At 43.5% G+C, this 25,814-nt stretch overlaps 1 protein-coding gene across 5 annotated transcripts in view; it reads left to right on the top strand.

Annotated features, from left to right (window-relative positions):
- The window catches only part of ETV6 (ETS variant transcription factor 6), a 247,878-nt gene that overhangs the window by 89,263 nt on the left and 132,801 nt on the right, over positions 1-25,814 (top strand). For 3 of the 5 annotated variants that reach the window (XM_053555453.1, XM_053555449.1, XM_053555452.1), the window contains exon 2: positions 5,253-5,382. The exons of 1 other annotated variant lie outside the window; for it this stretch is intronic. In XM_053555453.1, coding sequence (XP_053411428.1) covers positions 5,253-5,382 — 130 coding nt within the window. The remainder of the gene's footprint in view (positions 1-5,252; positions 5,383-25,814) is intronic. One more of the 5 variants, XM_053555451.1, reaches the window with a different exon arrangement.

The following is a 25,814-nucleotide window of genomic DNA, read 5'->3' as shown; positions in this document are numbered from 1 at the left end:
TAAGCTAAGAGGACTCCATGGCGCTCTACCTGGGAAAACAAGAGTGAGACTCTGTCTCAAAAAAAAAAAAAAAAAGTTAATGTTTAGTTAGCAAAGGGCTCTAAGTTTCCCAACCCCTCAGCTTTTTCAGAGAGTTAATGGTGTAAATTCACTAAGGGAAATCCCTGTAATTTTATAGAAGCTTTATATTGAATCATTTGTGAAGGGGAAAGACTTTTTTTGATAATAATATGCATTTCTTGACTATTCTGTAATATGCAGCCCAGGATTGAGGTGAGGGGTGGAGAAATGCCATTCTCCTACCAAGCATAAAATGTGTAAAAGCCTGTTTTACATGGAAGTCACAAGTTCCTAACATTGGTCTAAAAGTGAGCAGAATTAGATGGGTACCCTTCACTGGCCCTTCATGGTTGGGGGAATGAGGAGAGGGAAGTAATCATCTTGGTTTCAGCAGTTTGCACTTTGAGGAGACAATCCTAATTCTATACTCTATACCAACAAAAAAAAAAAAAGAAAGAAAGAAAAAAATCTTTCCATAATGGTTAGTAAAATTTACATTTCAGCCCCTTTGCCTATAACGTTTTCAGCCTTATTTTCTCTTCCCAGAGCTTCCTTCATGCTGCTCCTCTCTCCCCATTCTTGAATTGACCTCTGAAATTGTAATGCTTCCCTTTTGTTCGGCTGGTTGGTGTGACAGGTTGTTATCTGCAAATTTGAGAGCAGCATATTTGGTTTTTTACAGCATCTAAACAATAATGTAATCACATCGCCGCATTTTTAGTCACATTATTGACTTCCACTGGCAATTTATCTCCCTGTAACACTTGAGTGCATTAATTTCTCTTCTGTAGCATTGTAATTTAATTAGAGCCAGTGGTTATAATCCTCTTGGGAAAATCGTTAACCCTCCCCCCCAATGTTAAATAAAACACCTCTAGTTTTCATCTGTCTGACAATTTGAGTCATGTTTAGACGTGGACTGGAGAAGCAATCAAAAAAGTAAAGAGGTTCCCTTTATTTGGAAAATTGGATGTTAGTCTCCTTCAAGTTCCTCTCACAGAGGTGTCTAACCTGTAGCTGCCATGGGTCCTGTGCTGATTTTGTGAAGACATTCTTTTTTTTTTTGCTTAAGTGTAGTGTTGGATATCAAGGAAAGTATGCACGGACTTTTCTTTTTTTTTTTTTTGCTAATCAGCTTTCGTGAGTGTGTATTTAATGTATGGCTCAAGACAACTCTCTTAATCTTTGAGTATATGCAGAAGAAAAAAAAGGTTGGACATCCCTGGGCTAGCATCTCCACCTGAGATTGAGGCGGTACCCAGGTTATGAACGAGATAGATTCTGTAGATTTGTTCTTAAGTTGAATATAAGTTGGAACAGGTGCATTTTTTTTATTACCTGTAATAGCCTCCACTCATAGTACAAGTTATAAGTCAATTAGGTGTTTGTAACTCGGAGACTTACTGTAAGAGCCTTTGTTCATAAATGTGAGTTACATGTTAGTGGTGTGCTTGTAACTCGGGAACTGCCTGTAGTGGTATTTGTTTAATTTTTCTACTTGCTGATAGTCTGCTGATGAGCCTCTGTAGATGTTAAGTGCGTGAGGATAGCAATAGAATAAGAAATGACCTTGTGAGTTATCCTAGGGATTCACAAGAAGAGAAACAAAAGGAGTGAAGTCTATAGCCTGGGATTCCCAGGTGTGTGTTTTGTTCTCCTTGGAAGGAGCCCACACACTGTATAGCATCCTTTCTGGGGTCTCCTGAGTTCTCTGCTGACTGCTGAACCCCGAGTTCCTTTAGGTCTGTTGTGGCTGCTGGCAAATTCCTCAAGGCCCTAGGAGCACATTTTGCCTTTGCCCCTCTTGGTCAAGGTGTCTTCTCCTTTGTTACTGGCAGGTCTCTTCATTGAACCTTTGAAAGGGCTTGTGACCTAAGCTTATGGGTGGTGTCGAATACTGTCTGTGAGCTAAGTAAAAACCATCATTAGGAATGAGAGGAGACCAGCGGGCTGTAATCCGTCAGTCTCTGGCCTTCCTTTTATACTTGTATCATGAAATAGCATAGTTGTCTCCATCTAAAATTGTGCAGATAGGGTAGTGGGGATGGTATAACATCCCAGAGCAAGTGTGGAAGTGTGGTGTTTCAGCATAGCTGTAAGGTCAGGGAACCATAGATGTGAAAATTACTCTCAATGATAACCTATCAAATCAGAATATGTATATGTACTTTGTTTATTTATTTATTTATTTAGAGCCACCCTGGGAGAGTGCCAGGGTGTGATAGCTCACAACAGCCTCAAACTCTTGGGCTTAAATGATCCTGTTGCCTCAGCCCCTGAGTAGCTTGGACTACAGCTGCCCACCACAATGCCTGCCTAATTTTTTTTTCTTTTATTTTGCAGTTTTGGCTGGGGCTGGATTTGAACCAGCCACTTCCGGCATATGGGACCGTCCCCCTATTCCTTTGAGCCACAGGCGCCACCCACATTTCTTTTTTTTTTTTAAGTAGAGATGGGGTTCTCACTATTGTTCAGGCTGCTCTCAAACTCCTGAGCTCCAGCTATCTACCTATCTTGGCATCCCGGAGTGGTAGCATTACAGGTGCGAGCCATCATGCTTGATCCATTATATACACTTTAAAAGTGATAACCTAGGCTGGGCGCAAACCTGTAATCCTAGCACTCTGGGAGGCCAAGGTGGGTGGATGGCCTGAGCTCAGAGGTTCAAGACCAGCCTGGGCAAGAGCAGGACACCGTGTCTAAAAATAGCCGGGCGTTGTGGTGGGCACCTGTAGTCCCAGCTACTTGGGAGGCTGAGGCAAGAGAATCACTTAAGCCCAAGAGTTTGAGGTTGCTGTGAGCTATGACGCCATGGCACTCTACCGAGGGGGACAAAGTGAGACTCTGTCTCAAAAAATAAAAAAAATTGAAAAAATTAAAGTGATACCTAGCTTGACTCTTTTGTCAGTAAGCTGGAGGTAGATTTCCCAAGTAATAGAGTAAAATCAGCTTCAAGGGCTAAGTTTCTCCTAGATTGCCCTCGAAAGAGTCAAGGGAGGTTGGGATGAGGTGGCCTCTCTCTAGTGGCCTAGCTGGGGGATCTTTGTGAGCGTCTCCTTGCTATAAGGGTAAAGTCATCATATTAGGAAAACTGTCTTTTCATCTTGGGCTCATGCGGTGTCATCTGAAGACACTTTGCTCAATGTTTTCTTCACCCACAGTTTCACTTCTGCAAAAAACCCTAACAAAACAGAAAGCTATTTCTGGGAATAGAGTTAACAGTAGATATCCAGACATACATGTAACAGGACTAGGGGCTCATGCGAAGGTTGCAGAATATGGAGAATTTGTTAAAGTAGAAATATACACTATGTTTGAAACACTTAAAAGACCATCTCCCCTTAAAAACAAAAAAACCCTAAACAGATTTTATATGCATTTCCTCTGTGTGTGTTTATGTCTTTACCTCTTTCACCCCAGACAACCCCAAAAGTATAACTCACCCTTAAGTTAGAGTTTCTTGAAATACGTGTGTTGTTTGGTAAAGTTCAAGAAAAGCGAAGTTGAAGGTTTTGCCTCTGAGCGACCTTTCACAGGACATCTTGATTGATACAGAAATGAAAGCTAAGATATGGGCGGCGCCTGTGGCTCAGTCGGTAAGGCGCCGGCCCCATATACCGAGGGTGGTGGGTTCAAACCCGGCCCTGGCCAAACTGCAACCAAAAAATAGCCGGGCGTTGTGGCGGGCGCCTGTAGTCCCACTACTCGGGAGGCTGAGGCAAGAGAATCGCTTAAGCCCAGGAGTTGGAGGTTGCTGTGAGCTGTGTGAGGCCACGGCACTCTACCGAGGGCCATAGAGTGAGACTCTGTCTCTACAAAAAAAAAAAAAAAGAAAGCTAAGATATATGGGTCTGTCCTTAATTAAGAAATTTCGGCAGGAAACTACAGGATTCACATTGAAACAAAAATAAATATTCCAACCGCACTAGTTTTGCTGCTGGTGGGTGCCTTAGGGAAGGTATAGAGATGCCATTTGGAAATTACAACAATATGTATCTATTCATTTAACATCGAAACTTCCTACCACAACCACCAAACTTCCCAGGCTATGAGCAGAAGAGAAGTTTTAATTTGGTTATAGGGCTGGGGACTCCCTGCTTCCCTTTGTGCATTGATGAGATGTAAAAGGTGCAGGAAGCATCTTTCTAAAACGTAAATACCCCTTCACCTTTACATCCATATGATTTTCTTTTGCTTGTGATTTTTATTTTCATAGTAGTATCTTACTGGGCTTTCCCCACTGTGGACCACTTTACTTTGCCCAGTTAACCTACAGAAACTAACGTAAGTTATGTTACTGCATGGACTGCAAGTCCACCTCTGTGGTGTGTTGATCTGACATGCAGCTTGCCCTCCTGTTCTACTGAATGCAGTGATTGGTTTCTTGCCAGTATTTTCAGTATTTTAACTTAAAACTCATAATTATCCTTCCCTCCCCACCCCTTTGTTGGTTGATAACTGTCTTTAGTCAATGAGTACTTCTCTTAAGTTCAGATCATTCTTTGAGAGAACTCTGAAATACTTAAGAGGGAAAGGAAGTTATGGATTCGGAGATGGAGAGGGAAGGTACAAGGAGATACCCATTAATGTTACAAATAAGTCCCTGCTGTGAAGGAAAAAATTAAATGTTGGGTATTTTTGGTTGTAGTGGTTGAAATCGTGCTCCTAGATTAATTAAATCTAGAGCACATCTTTGTAGCCATCACTTAGCCACTTTGCTTGGTTAGCTCACACTCATTGGATCTGAGTATAGAATCATACACAGATACGTTAGAAGCTGGGGATAGTGCCAGAGAAGAGGAAATGTGGCTTTAACATAGGAATGACATTAATTACGTGACTTGGGCAAGTAATTTTGGGGAGAGCTCCCTTTAAGCCATTCTCTTAGACTTACTTTTTATTCCCTTTTATCCCTCCACTTTATTTGAACAAACCACAGTGGTACATACCTTTTGACCTGAGTCTAAAGGAAAGCCCAATTTTCAACCTTTGCAAAGTTGTATTCTGTAGCCCAGATGCCAGGCATCTGAAGGTCTACTGCATACAGCATCTGTATGGGGGAAAGCAAACCAGATTACTGGTGCAGTTGGCACTCCAGCCCCCACCCCTGCCCCCCAATGATTGCACACCTCCATTCTAAGCTTTCATTGTCTTTTCCCCCTCTCCCCTCTTCCTGCCCTTATTTTCAACAGCAGGAACGAATTTCATATACACCTCCAGAGAGCCCGGTGACGAGTTACGCTTCCTCGACTCCACTTCATGTTCCAGTGCCTCGAGCGCTCAGGATGGAGGAAGACTCGACCCGCCTGCCAGCGCACCTGCGTGAGTGTTCGTGCTGCGGGGGCTGCCCACCCTCGGGGAAGGGACAGAGAGGGACAGACGCTTGACGGCTCAGGGCAGGGAGGTGGGCAGTGGGCTCCGGGCCAGACAGGGGCAAGCCCCAAGAAGGTTTCCACATGACTTCACCACGTTGCTTTGGAATGTACCATCCCCACTCCAACAGAACTTTGGAATTTTGAGATTTCGGTCCCTTGTTTCTCAATGTATTCATTTCATTCCTGACTGTGACATGTTAAAAAAAAAAAAATCTGGAAATCTGCAATATATGGCAAAGTCAACTTAATCTCCTAGGAGGCAAGATTTTTTTCTTTTCTTTTGGAAACGTTTATCTGTATTTCCCAAATTCACCCTTATTCCCCTTGAATACTTTCTTTGGTCTTAATTTTTGCTCAGTTTCTGAGTCCTGCTTTGTTAAGCAATGCGTTCTTCCTTTTTTTAATAAGAAGAATCCCTCCCCAAGCTGTCCCTCCTTTCCGGCTGCTTCTCTGCCCGTCATTTTATCTGCCTGCACAGGTCATTTCCCTCACCTCCTCTCTTCTCTTTGCTCTCCTCCCCATCCTTCTCTTCTCCTTCTCTCTGTCTCTCTCTCACTTGCTTTTCTTGTACCTGCCTTGCTTCAACAACTCCAGCTCACAGTATTTCCACCTTTCACTCCTAATCATCCCACCCCTGCCTCTACCGCCACCCTGTCTCGATCCTCAGCTGCAATTTGGCAGAGTACTGGGTCCCCTGCACCTATGCTGTGGCTACTACTCTCTCAAGCCGTGACACCTGTCATTTCCTTTTTGTTTTTCTTTCCTGTGTTGCCATCCAGCCTGGGTGATGGAATGCAATCTGGCAGCTGGGGAGAACGAATCACCTGATTTCCACCCTCATCACAAAAACACCAGATTCTCTGGCTTACACGTTAGCCAGAGAGGACAAGCCCAAACTAGGGAGGACAGTGGGGTTACCTTGGCTCTTCCCTAGATGATTCCCAGTAAGTTCAATGGTGGCATGGCCATGCTTTCCATCGCCTTCCTGTCTGGTGATGCTCTCAGTTTATTCCCCTCTCACCCCATCTATCCTCAGAAAGTTGTTTATTGAAAGGGGGGATTAATCAGAGATAAAGGATGCCCACTCTCTTTTTTCCTCTCTGTGAGAATTCAGGGAACCAGGTGACCGTGGTACAAGTTTCCTGGGGAAACACTGCTGCCTGACCCCTTTCTGCCTCCCAGTGGGATAGCTGCTAGGATTTTTACAAGGAGTTGGGGGCAGGAGAATCCCCTCCTCCATCTTGCTGTCCATTCGGTCAAGACATTCCTGCTTCTTTTGGGGAGGAGAGTAAAGGATACAGCCCCTCTCTATCATCTTATCCCCAACAATGACTTTTATAGGAGAAATAGAGGTGCCAGGGTCATGGCTGAGGGCACGTTAGGAAACTCTCTTTAGGAATGGCCCCACAGGAGCAGACAAAACTGGAAAAAGAAACATGGCTGGGTAAATGCAAAGTTTCCTACTGTATTCACCAAAGGAATATTGACTTGGAGATAGAACATACTCGCGCCATGTGGGCAAAGCCCTTCTAACCAGTTTGATTCATTGTTCATCTCACACACACAGTTACCGATTGCCTCCGCTGTGCCAGGCACTCTTCTGGGTCTTGGGGATACAGAAATAAACAGATGAAACTCCTTGCTCTTGTAAAGCTTAAATTCTAGTGGAGAGAAGGAAAGAAATTACAAACGCTTGTCCTGAACAGGCTGGGATTTCTTTCATAACTTTTTATTCCTCTAGTTTGTGACGTGCCCCAAGGAGGCCCTAACTCCTGGTTTGTCTGTGATGCCTTGGCAGGTATAAGCTCTTCTGGCATAGAACTGTCTCTCCGTGTGAGGTTATCATGGCAAAACAAAGAAGCAAGCAAACAAGCACGCCGACTGGTAGCCAGGGATGCGCAAGGACTCTGCTGTTTAGGAGTCAGCCACTCAACTCAGTCTTCCTACCTTACGACACTGTGTTTGAACAAGAGAATGTTTAACTGCCTTCCTAGCTTGCAAATATTACAGTTCTCTCCTAAGACAACATTCTGGTTGGGATTGTTTCTTCCATACTAACACTTGAATTTTTTCCTGCATAGATGGTTTCTTCATTGGAAATACTTACCAGCATTTCACTGACTTCCACTGTGTGCCAAGCATAAATCACAATAGCTAATATTTACCGTGCACTGCATTCTGTGGGAAGGCCTTTATCTAAATTGGTGTATTTAATTCTCACAATACCTGTAAGGTGGGGCTTTTTATCTCTGTGTTGTACATGAGGGCATAGAGAATTTCAGTAATATTTCAAGGTCAGTCACAGAACTAGCAAAAGAGTCAAGATTCAGACTGTTCTGCCTCACTCCAGAGCCTAGGCTTTTACCCATTATGCCACCATAATAAGCAGGTATTTCATAAATTTTTTTTGGATGGATGGATGGATAAATGAATTCAGGGTCGACACTTAGATAATATTCACTGATGATAATATTCACTGATCTAACCCACTGCCATAGCATTGGGTTAGATCTAATATCTATTCTGACTGTTGTTCTGTCTATTCTGTTAGATAGTTAGGATATCACCTTTGGATGGATGGATGGATGGATGGATGGATGGATGGATGGATGGATGGATTCTTCACATAGATAACTATAAAATACAGAACCGTAGCATGCACTGGTGACCTTGGAGTATAGTCAGTTATATTATGGATTCGGGTCAGTGTAATGGTTTTGCCTGAATGCCTGTGCTATGTCAGATTAAGTTTAGATACCTCTCCTTGGTAGTTTTCATGAGACCTGTTATGACACCATTGCTTCCAACATCTGGAATGAATCCTCCAAAAGTGGAGGTTCCCAGGCTCTTGATGTTTGCCCTCAGCTGGGGCTTTCCAAGTGAGGTCGAGCTTCCTTCCTCCCTCTGATGATTCCAGAGCTGGGCTGCTGGGCACGCTGATTGAGACGTGCGTACAGCCCCTACCACGGCCGAGGCTGTGCTATACACTTGAAGATGCATCCCAGCCGAGTTTCCAAACTTAAGAGAAAATAAATATTCTAACAAGGGAATTGGGTTATTGCTGTTTTAATCTGGGATTCCAGACAATTCCCAGTGGAATGCTCATGGAAAGTACGGGGAAGATTCCAAAAGCAAGAGAGCAGCAGGACATTTATGGTATTGCTAGGTCGAAGGCATTTTTAGCTGCTTGTTTTAAAGAGCTACTCACCAGACTGGTATGCTTCAGGCAGCTTCTTTCTACCATCTACCATTGATCTCTAGATAAATCCTCTCCTTTAATTCTTTCTTTTGCTTATTTCATTCTTAAATCAAAATACATCCTTGGGGGTGGGGGTTAGGGGAGGGTAAAGATCATAATATTTAAGAATCTCATGCAGAGAGTTTTCTCACCATTTTGTTCGGCAAACACAGAGCTAGACCCCAACTGAAGACACAGCATGACAAATTAGCAAGCTATTGAGAAGTAGAAAGTGATGTCTTTTCTTTTTATTTGCTTGTGATAAAAGCAAAGTAAGTGATAAATGGAGCAGAGTGTTAAGTAGTGATTGGGGGAGCACTTGAAAGGGACTGGCAGGTGCAGTCTGGGCTTAGGACAGGAGGACACCCATGGGAGAAGGGCCAGACCCAAGTCATCCTGGCCTGACCCACTGCCCAGACGTGAGGACGGTGCCCTTCGGCAAGCCTGTAGCAGAGCCCTCCTGCTCACCAGGAGAGCAAACACAAGTATGTTTGTTCAGAGGACAGAAAGGGCATCTTTTTTTCTTTCTTCTTCTTCCATAAAGGGTACTGAATTTTTTTATTTTTTTCCGAAGCGAGAGGCTAGAATTGCTGAAGTACAACAGTTATAGCAGGCAGGTGAAAAAAAGTTCCATTCTTTAAAGGGAACATAAGCCTTTCATCGGGGTTTGAAAACACTTGAAGGACCAAGGACCCCCAAGGGTGCACAGGTGAGATCATTCTTGACTCTCTCAACAAGAAGGGCTATTGCTGGGCTGGGCTGGGCTTTGCTGGGTTCTCACCAGAGGAGAGAACTTGCAGTGTGAGGGCCAGACTTTTTCTAACTTGTCTGCCCCAAAGCCTGCTTGTTGTAAACCCCACAGGAGAATGGGTGCTAAAGAAGGAAGTGGAAAGCACTTCGTTGGGAGGGAGGGGGGACACCAGCCTGGTAATTGGCAGAGGGGCTTGCATTGTGTTCACAGCTGCCCTGGGAAACCCTGGGCCAAACTCAGGCCCAGCCATACGATGGGCAATATAAGCATATTTCAGACTTATGGAGCAAAATTTAAATAATTAAGTGTCTTTTCTTTATCCTAATTTCTTTTAGACATCATCTCCTGTTCAGTTGCTCTAATCACATCTAATCATAGGTTGATATTAGGCCATTTGCCCAACGACTGTGCATTTTGCAATGCCCATCTGGCCTTCTGCAATCCCTGTGAATGAATGATATTGCAGAATCGGGATCTAGGACTCATTCATCATATTTAATAGGGTTAACAGTTTATGATGTTGCGGGTTAATAAATAGCCATAATAGCTGCTCGGAGTTTTCGAGAGACTACCAGAAATAGTTCCTTGGCTCTGTTTCCTTTCCTTGTGAATCTTTCAAAATTCTTACATTACTACTCCTGCTTGTGTGTGTTTAATAATGGAATTTAATGCCTTCCTTTGGAAACGTTACCTCGCTGCTCACCCACTCGGCTGTTCTGCCTTCTCAGCAGAGTAACTGAGTTGAACAGCCACGTGACAAGCAGAGCTATATTAGAACCAGCGTAGTGAGAAGGGATGCATTGCCTCTCTTTTCCAATTGGCTAGAGCAGCGATTTTATGTTCTTCCACGTTATGTTTGTTCCTAAAGAAAGAGACAAAAATGGAAGCCGAATGTGATTGTAGTTAATGTTTTATATTTTTATACGTACCAAAATGCCTTCCTACATATCATCTCATTTAATCTGGTGGCAGTCCTCAAAGTAGGCATTGCTGCTCAGGTAGGTCAGTTGGATTGTCCAGTTCACATGGCACGTGAAGGGTCTGTTGTGATTTCTATTTCCAAGGTCACCCTTCAGATTTCTTAGGAGAAAACCTAATGGCAGGGTTTCCTGACCTTGAAAGTAGAGGCGCTACTGACTGTTGGAGCCTGTGCGTCCAGAGGTGCAGGGCGGGGGTCAGCGGGAATGCAGGCTGGTTCTCTTGCTGCCGCTGACCATTAACTTGCCCTGAACCTCTGATGGTCTGGCTTCTCCCTCCCAGCAGGATGAAGGAGAGGTGTTAGGATGACCGCCTTTCCGATGAGTAATTTATTCTATTTTTTTCCCACCAGTTTCTGCTTCTCCCCCACTTTCTACTCTCTTGTGTGAAGTTCAAGAGACTAGAAAGTTCAGGGCTGTTCCCATAAGGGGGGCAGCTCTGAGAGCAGGCTTAGCCCAGTACCCAATTCCCCATGGTCTGATGAGGGGCATTGGGAGCCAGGGTCCCACTGTTTTCTGAAGTTTTCAAGTAAAAACGCAAGGTAGTAGAAAGGATTGGTTGGGTCCAGAAAGACCAGAATAAGCATGAATTTCAGGGCTGGCTCTCCATATTAGACAAATGATATAACCTTTCTTAGACTCAGATTTCTAAGGATGCCGACTACTGAGGCCTCCTTAGGAAGTGTCAGCTCATTTATGTCTAACCACTGGCACCGTGCCTGTCCTGCAGCGGCCCTGGAACTCAGGAGCCCTCCAATTCTGTTCCTAGTCCTAGTGAACAGCCTGTCTAGGCAGTGGTTTTCCCATTTTGAGGGGCCAAGGGAACATGTTGGGCTGTTTCATTAAAGAAAAGACCTCCAGTTCCATCTGCCAAGTATCGAGACCAGTTTCCCGAAGTCACGGTGGAAATTCGCTTTACTTTCCAACTCTTCCCTGTGATTTCCAGGAGTGTAGTTTTGCTCAAGGGCCATGATCTTCACCTCGTGTGCTGTGACACATTGGCGTGACATGAGAGGATCTTAGGTGAGCTGCGAAAAATTTTAAAGATCATTGATTAAATTATTTTCAAAAGAAGTTCAAAGTATAGTAAATATATTCTTTTTTTTGGGGGGGGGTGGCACCTGTGGCTCAGTGAGTAGGGCGCTGGCCCCGTATACAGAGGGGGGCGGGTTCAAACCCAGCCCCGGCCAAACTTTTTTTTTTTTTTTTTTTTTACTGTTGGGGATTCATTGAGGGTACAATAAGCCAGTTACACTGATTGCAATTGTCAGGTAAAGTCTAACTTTTTTTTTTTTAACAACATAATTTAAGTGTACTGCAGAAATTTAACTATAGGTTCAAGTGTGACATGAGATAAAAAGGGTTGAAAAATACTGCTCGAGGGCATTCCATCCTCAGTACCTTTCCCTGCTGGTACTTCTTTCCCTCAGTCTGGAACTTTCTTCCCAGTCTTGCCCGAATCCGTGAGTCTCCTTCCTCACCCTTACCCAGACTTGTAAGACCTATCAATCTTCCCCTGTCCTTTGCCATTATTGGCATTCCAAAAATGGCCTCTCCTCACACAGCTGCCCGTGACGTGCAGTGACGTCACCAGCAGAGTTGAGGCAAGGACAAGGAGGAGAGATTCAATCCGCAGTCGGTACCTTCACCCTGCGATAAGGACTTCTAACAAGGTTGGCCAGCCGCTAGCATTTTATATCTTATCCCCCTTAAGCCTTCTTTTGGGTGCCGTCCGCTTTTTACCTTCAAATGCTTCAAGCCTTTCTGCTTTTTCCTGCAGCACATGTGGTCGTACAGGGACCCCGTTAGCTGCTTCAAACAGCTTGCAGAGAAAAAACAGCCCACAGCAGAACAGCCAGGATGCTTTGGAAGGGAAATTTCCTTTTTGGGTTTGCTGTCTGAAAGAATTTCCAATGCAGGCAGACATTAATTCCTAGCGCCATGCTTCCTGATAAGGAAGCAGCTTCAATAAAATGCAGCTATTTATAGATGTCTTTTTAAAAAAAAAAAAGAAAAAAATATATAACCAGAGGTTTATTGACCTTTTCTTTCACTTCACATTTCATGCAGCAGTCTCTGTGTACATTTAAGGCAGTTCCTCCAGCACGAGCTTTGACAAAATGGCTCTGATCCTGGGGAGGAGGGGAGGAGGAATGGGGAGGGGTGGTGGGGATGAGGATGGCACAGCCACCTCTTGAGTGCCACAGGTGCTCCGTTGATTTCCTTGGAGTTCTGGGGTAGAAGTTTGGAAGCTGTTGGCCATCTGTGGTCCCTCCCTGGTGCTGCTGTGGGTAATTTATGTGAGCCCAGAGGGCCCAACTCTATTCTAGGCCCAACTTTGAAAGACTATGGCAGACTGAGAGAGAGGGTCATTACTAAATGAAAGGCAGTGAGAACCACTCGGTTTTCTGAGTATAGACTTGAGCAACAGGAAGTAAGAAACCTTTCCATTTATTTTTCCTCCTCTCACTGTCTTCCCTTGGGTTCTCCCACTCATCAGTGCCCCTGTGGGCTTTCTCCTGGCATGAGAGCGTTCTGCAGACCCGGAGTCCCTGCCCGTGAGCTCCATGGCCAGCCACACTCGTGTCTGCATAGTACTTGCTGGCAGCATGAGAAAGGATGAAGTGTGCTCTGCTAAGTTGCTCCCGCCCACCCCAGCACAACCATTGGTTCAACTGAGTGTATTCAAATATGGTAAAGTTTCCATTCTCAAATAACAGACATTTTCTCTCATCCTGCTTCATGCCTTAGATACACCTTGTCAGTAACTCAGACTCCTGAAGTTTCTGGCAGGACGACTTGGGCCTCTTCATCCTGGGTGTGCCCAGAGGTGAATCTTTTTAGCAGGGACCTTTAGATGTTACTGATGTCACTGCCACTGGTGGATTCTGATTCTCAGTTGCCTAGACCACGTAGATCATGGACATTAATAACCCTCAAATGGGGCTCTAAGATTCCAGTAATAGAAGTGCAGATTGTTGGTATAGATAATGGATAACAAAGAGCTGTAGAAGTGTAGGAGTTGCATATTGGCTGCCTGGAAGGAAAAGACTACCATAGCACATAGGAGTGTTTTGGGGGGAGGGTTCTTTTTTTCTGATTCATCTGGAGCAAGGGTACAGCAGGACTTGAGATATTTAAACTGGCTCTGGCTATGTGCTGACTATAACTTCCCAAGTATAATTACTCCCCCTACTCTGATATTTACTGGTTCCATCTTGGGTGGGTGAACTAAAGCCTGTTCTTTTGAAATTGGTCTCTATTTTCTGCTTCCTTTGGATCATGGACACTAATAACCCTCAAATGGGGCTCTAAGATTCCAGTAATAGAAATGCGGATTGTTGATACAGATAATGGGTAAAGAGCTATGGATGTGTAGGAGATGCTTATTGGATGCCTGGAAGGAAAAGACTATTAACCATGCAGGGCTGCGTGGGGACACTGTTTCACCAGCTCAGCTGAGGCTGAATTCTCTACTCTTCGGGTGGGGTTATTAACTGAAAAGGTTCACTGAAGAGGGTAAAGTTTCTAAAGAAAAATGTAATAATTTTTTAAAGTACCTAGAACAAGTATTGAGGAATATTAAATAGCACCATCTTATGAAAAATTATTGGGGTACCAGACAATTTCTGTATGTCCACTTTAGAAATGTTAGGATTTAATTGTTCATCTGTCTTCCCAAAGTGGCTTACCTTTGTGAAGGAGTTTTTTTTTTTTTAATGTTTTATTTTGTGAAGGAGTTTTTATTTTTTAATTTTAATTTTTGGTCATTGTACTGTGCCTGCCAGCTTGCAGGTCCTTAGGGACCATTCTGAAGCAAGCCATGTTTAAGATCAGAAAGCCACCCAGGGAGTCTTCTGTAGCCATGATGTATAGAATAAGTAGTAAGAGTCACTATTATTTATTAAGCACTTTCTGTGCTACAGAAGCTTTATATAGATTATTCTGAATAATCACAAACACTATAAAGTAGATATTATATCTGAGGTTCAGAAGGGGAAAATCACTTTTCTCAAGGTCACACAGAGGAAATTAGCAAGGCCATGATTTGAATTCCTAAACTCAGGCTTTTAAATTTTTTTCACTTTGCCCTATTGCTTCCTAAAATATTAGGAACTGATGAAAGTTATTTCCTTCTAGTTACTGATTGGAAGAAGAAAAAGCTAAGCTAGCAAGCTGATTTTTTTTTAAATTTTTTTAGACAGAATTTGTGTAAATTACTGACAAGTTCCAAAGGGATACAATCGAAGATATAAACCAAATTATATTTTGAACTTGGAGAAAGATAAGCTTTCATATCTAATCCTGTGCACACTGTTATCTGCCAAATATTTTCAGGTGTCTATACAAATTCTGGATTGTTAGAAACAAAGCGAAGTCAAGTAAAAAGAGGTCCATGTTATCCATGATTTTCTTTCTTTTAAAAAGAAATGCCCTACCTCATAGATTATTATTAAATAGGAAGAAAGATGTACTCGAATGCACATTACATTGTCAAGTTTACAAATGAAAACACTGTACTTCTTAATAATTTATGCTACCCAACAGACTTCAGAAAAGTTACCCAAGGTTTGGGTGCCTTAGTTTACCCACATGCTATGTGTTCTAGGACACCTTACAGCCGGGTGATGGAGCAGAGAGCTTACTCTTCTGGGGATTGGTTCTCTGGGCTCTGGCTTCACGTGGTTATGACTCAGGCCATCTCCCGTCAGTCTCCCAGAACTGTACTTACCTCTTTTGTAAGGTGCAGTAGCCCGAGAACGTGATTCCTGAAGTTCTTCCCAGCTCAAACATTTTCTTCCTCTCTTAATTCTACAACAGAAACACAAAGGGTATCAGCAGGAGAGCGTTATCTATAAATACCAAGTATCTTGATCACTCATTCAATTTCCAGGGCTTAACATCAAATTCTAGTACAGATGGTGGTATTTTGATGACGCAGGAAATCATCCTCCACTTTAGCTGTGATTGTTTTGTGAGGATGCCTTCCTGCAAGGGAATATGGAAATCCAAGGGCTGACTCTGTGGGGCATTTCCGGACGATGCTGTGACTGAGATCAGGTTAATGCTTTTGTGGGATGGGAACTGGTGCCAGCTCCTGGGCCTCTCAGGGCTTCTGAAGACGGTCCCTGCCACTCTCTCCTCATGCCGGCTCCCAGGACTTTACGATCTGCTCCCCTGTCCTCACAGCCTCCCTGCTGTGTGTGAGTTGGCCCTTTGCCCAGTGCAGTGTGCACAGGTGTGTCTTTCGGTCGCTGTCTCCTTGACCCTGATCACGTGATTTGTGGGAATCCCCTCCAAAACTTGAGGCATGTCTGCCTTTCCTGTTCCCTGTAAAAAATTACAGTCTGTATTTGTCTCCCTCTATAGATGGCATCCACCGGGTTCGGGAGCTTCACAGAGCCAGCTGATCTGCCAGGATAGGCCACACTGTCCTCCTTCAGCTGGCTCCGTAGCACATGCACAATTAATACTGCATTAATTAATTATGGGGGGAAAAAGCGCAGTTGGCAAGGGAACGAAGGCTTTCAGCTTCTAAAGTGAAAGCTTTGATGCTGAGCTTTAAAGTACATTTCCATCCGCCTCAGCCAGGGGAGAGAATCTGTGACACTTATACCATCCCCTGGGCTGGTAAACTCACACCCAAGAAACTATTTCTGAATAGAGGCCCTCCATGAGATGCTAGAATCAGGTACACATGGCCACGGGCTGCGAGGAGGAAAAGACTTGCCCGAAGCAGCGACAATTCGTGACCAAAACTGAGGAGGGCTTTTATTTTGTCTCCGTAAGTAGCTCTTGGGTCACCAACATCAGGAACTCTTTGTAGAGAAACAAAAAGGAGTAAAATGATGTGGTGCCAACCCTCTTGAGGAAATAAAATGATTTTTTCTCCTTCCTCCTCTTTGTATGCCTTCACTTCAGGAAGGAGCCCTAAGGCGGTGCAAGTTCACAAACCTGTTATTCTGATAAGTTGGAAGGTTAATCTATCTTGGGCACAGTTTCCTACTAGATTCGAGCAGAGTGGGAGAGAAAACGCTTTCCTTTTTCATTCTGAATCCTTCCACACCATTGTTCTCAGACTACTGCACCCCCACACTCATTCCTCTCACTTCTCGTGTGAGGTGGTAGGGAAGCCACTTCATAAAATCCCCTCTCCGGACAGACGGAGCTCTTGTTCCACTATTTATAATGCTGGCAAGCATTTTGTGTGGAGCTCCTGCTGACCTTAAAATTTGGTTGTGATTCAGATATTCACTCAGATACATTTGGGGGTTTTATTTAAAGGTCTTTCAGGAACACAAAAGAAGAAATTCCCTGAGAGATTTTCCCCCCTTGAGACTCAGGGATTATAAACCTGCTTTTTAAACTATACTTTTATGCCCTCATCAAGTGTTGAGAAAAACTTTAGAGACCGCAAAAACCTAAACTGATGTAAAATTTGTTTTTTATCCAATATATGTTGGACTTGGTTGAAAAAAAAGCCTTTTTCTTTTGATTCTTAGGCAAAGAAAAATTTTACTCCAGAGGAATCCAAGTCTGTGTGTGTGGGCATATGTGCACTCCCTTTGATTGAGGTTATCTCTCGGCTGTGACTGGAGATATCAGTTTCACAAGGTTTTTATGATGATTCCCACCACCCGAGTGATGAGGGAGAAAACTGGAAATACAGTTGGGTATTGTTGTGTTGGCATCGTGCAGACAGTTGTGGAGCCTTCTCATCTGGTACTTCTTTGTTTGTTGAAGGAGTATTGAGATTCAGAAAGTGTCTGGCTTCTCAACTTTTATTGTTCAGATAGCATTACTTTGGACCTAAGACAGAAAGCTTTTAGTTGTCTATGAACAGGGCAAGTGTTATGCTCATGCAGAGAATGTGGTCACCAAGTTGCAGTGATTTACAGTGCCTGGGACATAAATATCTCCCACGATGAACTACCATGATGCCCGAAATGCCACTGTGAAGAGACATTTCTTTTGGGTCAAGCATTATTTTCATAAAGCTCCACTTTTAAAAGTGAGTCGTTGTCGTGGCAGCAAATTGTACCTTGGATAGAGATAATTATTACCTCAAGTCCCTAATACCTTAATGAAAATTAGTTTATCAAATCTCTTGAATCTTTTGAAATGGAAGGCCCTTGGCCAGCACAGAGGGTCACAGGAGACAGTACAGTTGGAAATAAGCTCCATAATTTTATTATGGGCTGGCCTTCTCCATGAAGAAGGCAGGCCTAAGACAGGATGGAAAATCCAGGCCTCTTGTTTTAGACAAAACATTGTGAACCTGAACCTCTGAGGCCGGGATGAGCAGTCTGCCCCTGACTCTGTGTGGCCGTTGGTCTCGAGGCATTGCCAGTATCAGTCTTGGCTGAACAAAGCTGGGCCTGCTGTAGCTCACTGTCAGTTTAGAATGTGCAAGTTGTCTGTATTTCTGTGACCACAGTAATGAATTTGGGGGTGCAAAGGAGAATCCTTAACCATTCTAACTAAATGTATTTGCCTCTGTGGTAACAACATGTTTGATCATAACACCGAGATCTTGCTGATGTATAAATGGGGATGTTAACCCAAGTCTTGAGTTGAAGGGATCAGGAAAATCTTGACCCCTGGAGAACTTGAATGAATTGCCAGCTCTGGATGGTTCACATGTGTGTGACAGGGAGAAGGTGTGTGCGATTCTGGGGAAAGATCCTTCCTAGCTCTCCATCCGGAGTAATAACTTCCATTTATTAAGTGATTATGGGAGGCACTTTTCACATATATTATTTAATCCTCACAACAGTCCTGTGGACAAAGTTTTATTAGCCTCACCTTACTCATGAAAAGTTGAGCTTAAAGAGGTTAAGGAACTTGGCTGGAGTCACAGCGCTGGTAGGCGGTAGGCAGGTCCCTTGGACCCCCTCCAGTCTACACCTTTCCTTCCCATGGAAGCCAAAGCCCTGTTCCCTAGACCATTCATTCTCCTTAAGAACATGAAAAATAGTACCAAGTCTCCCTCTGAAATGCAACTGTGGCTCAAACTTCATAAATCTTGGAAAAACAGAATAACTCACTAAAATAAAAATTTAAAGTCATCTCACAGAAAACATCTACCACAGCCCAAACCCCAGAGTTCACATATTCAGATTTTTTGTGAGCTATGTGATTCCCACTGGTCCCTTAAATATTGCTCTGGGTCGTTTTGTGTGTGGGGGTGTGTGTGTTGTTTTGTTTTATTTTGTTTTGTTTTTACAGAGCCTAGGCACATAGCAGGGCAATAAGATCAGATCCCCTTCCCTTACCATGCAGTGTAACCTAATGGCCAGGTGGAAATCCAGGGCCATCTTAGAACCCCATCTGTGTCTCTCTTGTCCCACTTCTTGCAGTATAGTTTGAAGTTCTCTTTTTTGTGCTTTAGGTCTTTCTGTTGTTTCCATCTCACAACTACTTTTTTTTTAATGAAATGATTTGAAATGGAAAATTAAAAACTTAGCTGTGAGTCTAGCAGCTCCTTGCTAATGCCTCTTTGCTAAGAAGTTTCACAAAATACTGTATCTTGTTATTCGCATCAGCACGGCTGCTGTGGGCTCACACCACTTAGCTATTCACGATATGTCGAGAGATTAATTTTTATAAGGCTATTGTTTGAGATATGTCCCCCTCCCCATGCTTTACTGAAAATCATCATGGGGAAAGGGAGTCTGGAAAAAACCCACCACCCTAGTTACAAGGTGCCTTGGTAACATCCATGCTTTCAGCACTGCAATTTACCATTTTATTTTCTTATGCCCTCTTCCTTGGAAACACTGCAGTCCTTCTGCCAGAAGTCCCACGTTTGTGTGAGACACTGAGGGGGAAGTAGAGTGCATGCTTTGTGTTGCATTTGGGGACGTGTTTGTGAGTGCGTGTGAGAGGTACAGGTGTGCATCTATCTGGCTATGCCTGTTTCTTCACGAAGGCTGCAGGAACTGCTCCCCTCTTGGAGGGTTAAAACTCTCGGTGTCTCGCAGGGAGGAAGGGCAGGGACACAGAATGAAGAGGAGAGGGGGAGAGGTGGCCCGGGGTCAGTTTCAGTGGGGTCCCCACCCGCTGGGTGGAAGCCGAACTGTTTATCCCGACATCCAGCAGCCGCAGAAAGCCAGGGGTGTTTTCAGGACTCAGCTGCCAAAGTTTCTTGAAACAGCTCTGCTCAAAGGCATATGCTGGGCTCACTTCTGAGGGAAATTTCCTTTTTGGGGAAGTTGAAGCAAAGGAATTTCCTGTGTGGGCAGACAGAGCTTCCTGACTTGAAGGCTTCTTGGAAGGGAAACAGTTTCATAATGAAATGACAAATTAAAGACATACCAGCCGGGTTCACTTCAAAACAGCTATTGAGAGTGCAGGCAAAGCCCTATTATACTCCTTCACAGAACAAAAATAAATCCCATCCTGACAGGTTTCTGTGTGCCGGATTATATCCGTCCCCCCACACCTTCCCTCACAGCCTTCTTCATCCTCCCTTCCTCCCACCCCCGCCATTAGCTGCCACCAGCTCTATCTTGAGCAGCTCCCGGAGCAGCCGGCAGGGAGGCTTGGAGCTGGTTCCTTGCTGCCTGTCCTTGTGGCTTCGCTCCTCCCTGACCTACACGGAGGCCTTACAGGTTATGTGACAGCCCCGTGCTGCTGAAAGTCACAGAAATGACCTCTTTCCTTACCCCTTTGACATAAAGCAATGTTTGAAGATGTCTTCGGCAAGGAGGGGTGAGGCCTGGGGGACATAGCCATTTCGTTAGGCTGGCCTTTAAAATCTTGCAGACAATAGATAGAAGTGCTGTTCTGGTCTTAGGAGCTGGGTCTGAAGCCTTTGGTTTGTTAAAAGTAGTAGGGCCCTAGGCTGGGGAGATGATGTTCTTGTACCAGAACGTACCATTTTCTACAGTCCCAACAGCCTGCATGTTTGGGTTTGTTTGGTTTGGGATTTGTTTGTTTTTGTTCTGTGTTTTGTTAAGTTTTTTTTTTTTTTTAATTGATTTGACGACATCTTAGGAACTAAATTTGTTTTTTTGATGGAACAGATGGGGAGAAAGAATAAGGGTGGTATCATTTTGGGCAATCTTTGAGAAGAATCATTATTCATTAGGCTTAGGTTAATGAAATAGAAAAGCCACAAGCTTTGGAATCAGTTGCCTCAATTCAGTTGCCACCTCTAGCCATATACAACCAGCAGTGTGACTCTGAATCACTTAACCTCTTGGCCTGGATTTTCTTACCTCTCAAATGGGTCTAGCAATACCTTTTTCACATGCTGTGAGGAAATTTGATGATGATTTCAAAAACACTTTGTGAACTCATCTAAAGCCTTCATACTTCTTATCAGACCACTATTGGGGTTTTGGGGACAGATACACAATTTCAGGCTAAGAAGGCAAAATTATAGAATTCATAGATCAATCTGGTAAATATTTATTAGAGGTTTTCTATGTGTACAGCATGGCCAGGTTCTGTGGGGGAAATAAACAAGTGTGAAGCTTAGAGTGGCCATGTAGTATAGCAGAATGAATCTTGGACTTGGGGACAGGAGGCTAGAATTCAATCCTGGCTGTCTCTTAGTTGCTCTGTGGCTGTGGATGAACTCTTTAACCCTTATGAGCCTCAGCTGCTCATCTGTTAAGATTGAGAAAAATCAGAGTCTATGACTTTAACAAATTGTGTACCATTCTAACATGGTATATCACTTTTAAGAGGTTCTTGCCTTGTGCTGCTGTTTTATAGGATTTAATTCTGAAGAGCAGGAAAAAAATATTCACTGGTTAACAGCTTGTCTGATGAAGAAACTTGCATCAAAAAGCTAGACATTTCTTATAAGTCTATCTGATGTAAACAGGAAATATTAGTGCTTGCGGGATATGTCAGTTGTAGCAACTTGTTTTGAGGGGTTTCTGAGTGGATACTGACATGAAAATGACTAGGATCCTGGGTTGAGCATGGCAGCTTCCTCCAGAGAACTGGTTTCATGGCTTTGGTTCACCTTCTCCTGCTGTTTCAGGGGACACTTAGGGTATTTCCAAATGGTTATTAATTTCAGTCATTCCAATCATGGATAGCCTTAGCCACATAGGCTCCCAGGATGGTGTCCCAGTGTTGACTGGTTCTGGCAATTAGCTTTTTCAGGTGCTGATATGTAATTTTAGGACTGCTACATTACTAATTTTTGATCAAAATAGTCTTCTAACCACCCATTTTGATTTGAGAAAACCAAGGTAATAGAACAACCTAGATGCTATGTAGAAAAACACAATTTACGGGGTGTGAACTATGTGTTACCTAGTGCTTTGATAACTTGCCTCACTAATTTTATTCTCCTAACAAGCCTGGAGAAAAATCCCATTCTGATAGGTTTCTGTGTGCTGGATTTTATGCGTCTCCGCACACCTTCCCTCGTAGCCTTCTTCACCCTCCCTTCCTCCCACCCCCGCCATTAGAGCCCATCAGCCTGGCAGGTAGGTGATACTATCTTTGCTTTACACATATAGAAACTGGAGTTTAGACATGGTAAGTCATTGGCTCAAGGCCACAGAACTGGTTGACAGCAGGGCCAGTATTTGAACCCTTGTCTGTCTGCCCCAGAGCCTGTGTTCCTTATCCCCTCAGAGCATCTTATCTGTGCTGTTGACTTTTAACAAATCCACCTCACTGCTTCAAGGTGAACTCAACCCATACCAGACCCCCGAAAAGAAACAAAACTAATCTCAGACTCAGCATACTCTTGTAACGGTAGAAAGGCCTGCAGCTTTCTGTTGTTGAAAATGATAGACCTTAGGTGACAAACTGAGCAAATATATCCCTGTCCTGGCCTCCAAAATAAAGGCTGTTCTGGTTCATCCTGGGGCCAGCTTGGCCCAGAACCCCACTTGCGTAGTAGGACAGACATCTGCCCACCACATTCCAGATAGGTAAGAAAAGTGGCCAGTGCCTGACTGTGTGTAACCTTTTCTCAGTGAAATTCCTTTGAAACATCGTATGTGGCTGCCTGGGCTTGTTCTGAAGAAAATTCAAATCTTGTTGCATGCAACAAGCATTGATTAAAGACCCCTTGTGCTCAGTGCTAAGAATACAAAGATGGAGCAAGGTAGGAACTCAGAATGAGAAAGAAAAACTTTGGATAATCATTCATCAAAACTATACTTACTGAGTACCTCCTGTCCCCAGTAGGATGGTAATTACAGGAGGTGAGTATCTAAAACTCAGAAGGACATACTATAACTCTCCACAGAATATACGTTTGTTCTTGATTCCATGTTCAATTTTACTAACTTGCATCATACAAGTAAGCTTTTAGTATATGTCTTGTTGGTTAAGTTCAAAGGTTTATTACTTATCACTTACTTGACTGTAGCATAAATGGGTCCAGAATTAATTCCTCTTCCTTATTCTCATTGTTAATCTCATTTTTCTTCCCTGGAGAATAAAGACTTTCAAAACTATTTTCCAATCAGGGCCAAAATATTTTTTTAATTGACTTTACATTTAAAATTCAGATAACATGCAGGAGAAAGTCTGAGAAAAAATATGCTTTTGATGGCACCTAATTATAAAAGACTCACAGTACTAAGTTATTTTTTGGCATGTGTAGCAAACGTCTCTGGAGGTGTCATTTTGAGTTCATAGTAGGGGGAGAAATGGTGTCAGTTCTCTTACAGAGAAATCGAATCTCTCGCTTTAATCTTTCATTGGCCTATAACAGCCAGTGGTGAGGTCTTCTAAAAACTTGCTTTTCTCCATGTCCCCCATTCTTCATTCTGTTCTATAGTCCCCCTTTGGGTTTAAGGGAGAAAAAAGGGAAAGTATTATTGAAATGCTATGACCAAATCTACCCTGTAACATGCTCCTTTGCTCCTCTGGTAAGGAAGTCGGGGGAGGCGGAAGAGATTGATTGATTGATTATTTGTTTTGTGTGGAAGGGAGAAGAAGGAAGGTGTTGATGATTTGGAATAAGAGCTCCCTTCAGCACTGGTGTGCATGCTCCCACCTCCCAGTCCTGGGACTCCGGGGGTGTGGTTCTTGCTGGTTGCCCTCAGGCAGCATGGCCAGAGTAAATCCAGTGAGCAGGAGGGTCACAAAGACAGAGAACTGGCAACAAAGGGGGAAAAGATGATTGACAGGTGGATGAAAATCAATATCTTTTCCTTTCAATTAAAAAAATACAGGAATAAATAAGTTGAGTTCTATCTTCTTTTTAATAATCCCTGCTCTTCAGAAACTAGTGCTGGTGTTCAGCAAAGTGTAAGTAAACAGTTAAAGAGAAAAAAGGAACCAACACCTCTGGCCTTGAGAGCCCTAGGCAGACCACCAGGGCTGGGATGTTGGGGTTGACGGTGTCTTCTCCTGTGCTCCCAGAGACTGTGCATGACTGAGGCAGTGGCCCAGGTTTCACGCTGGGCAGTCAGAGAAAGAAAATTCTGCCTCTTTTCCTCCCTTCATACTTATTAGATGCTGGAGCACCTGTGCCAGTCTTAAAGGACAGCAGAGAACTCTATGTCTCTGTGTGATCCAGGCCATCCTTGATGTCTGGGGGTTCTGAACATAAACAAGACAGTTCCAGCCTTTCCTCCATAACTCCAGGGATTCCTGGCAGGGAGAGTCATATGGAGCTGCTCTCAAACTGATAGACTTGTTTTGTCAGGCCTTAGCCTCTCTCCTTCCCCCCCTCTACCTGTTTTTCAATAACCTGAAACTTAGGGAAATTAAAATAGGCCTTCTTCCAGAAAGGTATGGAGTACCGATGCACAAATGTAACCTCTTCTGCTGCTTGAGAAAGAGCCACGTTGAGTTCTTCAAATAAAGTATAAAGAACGGCTCTGTTGCACCCTCAGAGATGAGTCACTAGACTTGCACAAGACCCAGAGTGATTCTGACATGCTTTGACGCATGGCGTGACCAACACCAAGCCTATGTAACCGTCCCGTTAGAGACTTGATTGTGACAGCATTGCTATCAACCTGCCGCAGGTGGGAACTCCAGTTTCTGAAAACATAGGGGGGCTTTGCAGGGATTAACACTAAGTAATGCTTTAACATTTCACAGCTCCCAGTAATGAGCTAGATAGTGTGTAAAGAGGGCATTGCAGGCATCAACAGAGCTAGGCAGGAATTCCAACGGTGCCCCCTGCCCCCAACACTCCATTTTCATGTTGGTTCTTTGTCAAGTAGTATAATAACTGAGTTCACAACTCTAACCTAGGGAGCAATTGCTATGTGTGAACTTCGTTGCTTTAAAATCTTGAGACACCTTTTCAGTACTCCCGTCTTTGTCTCTGAGTAGTTATACTTTTAATGACATTTAAAAGTCAAACTCTAAACACTTCAGAGCTAAATCCTAGCAGAGACGAACTTTAAACTGGTGGGAGCTAAGGGCAGAGAAATCCTTCTGGGAGTCAGAACAAGATACTTGTGTGTCTGGACTGGTGGCAGGTTTGTGTGTTGCCAGAGTAATCTCCATGGTAACAGATCAACATGGCGCCAGTGACAACTCTTCACTAAGAGCTTTAGGTTCCCATGAGAAAGTGGATTCTCACAGCAACTAGAGAGGAAGAAATCGAGAAATATGGAAGCACACTCCCCTTCCTTATAGAGAGATCTGGCCATGAAGTTTCAGTTCGTACAACCAACACCGTGTCCTATTTAACCACTTGGGTCCCTCTAAGTAAACTAAGACTCTTTAGAGAATGTAGTATTCTCTCAAATTTCAACTAACCACGTCCAAGGTTTAATGCAGTAGAGCAAGAATGTAACTTGGAGTGAGGAAGCCTGGCCTCCAGACCCAGCCCTGACACTATGATATGCAGAAATCACCTCGCAGCTCCTTATTTTCCAGATTCACAAATCCCCACCAGTCCTAATAGTCAATCATCCAATTACATTGAAAGCCTTTAGTATGATACATAAGCTGGACAAAAAGGTGAGTAACTGAACAGAATGTGGTGTGCCTTCCTCTCCACCATTAAAGGTGTGATAATGTTGTGTTCATATGTATGAAAACTTTCAAACACCTGCAAAGTAGAAGGTGGGATTTGTCTCTGTGAAAGGTTAAACTCTGGATGTAATAATCAGATTCTGGAGGCTGGGTAGTCAACAGAAGGATTAATCTTCTAGAGCTTTGGTCACAAAAGGTTATTAGTTTGCAGGAAGAAGCAGCAATCACAAGTGTATCTTAAACCATAAGAGAACATTTGTGAATTTGGAAGAACAATTATGTAATTTGATAATTTCATGAACCTCTTTCTTCCCTAGAGAATCTTATGACTCAACGATCAAAAGTGTCAGAATAGTAAAAGAGGGTTATCATGGTCAGGTCTGTCCTGGGGCTAGGTGTGGGTACAATCTGAAGTGGGATTCTTTGTGTGTGAGTTGTAGTAGTTTCTGCTATGCATATTTAAAGAAAACCAGTTTCCCCCCTCTCAA

This window comes from Nycticebus coucang, chromosome 12 (genome assembly GCF_027406575.1).
Source record: "Nycticebus coucang isolate mNycCou1 chromosome 12, mNycCou1.pri, whole genome shotgun sequence".
Taxonomy (NCBI): domain Eukaryota; kingdom Metazoa; phylum Chordata; class Mammalia; order Primates; family Lorisidae; genus Nycticebus; species Nycticebus coucang.
This window is presented reverse-complemented; position numbering and strand designations above follow the sequence as displayed.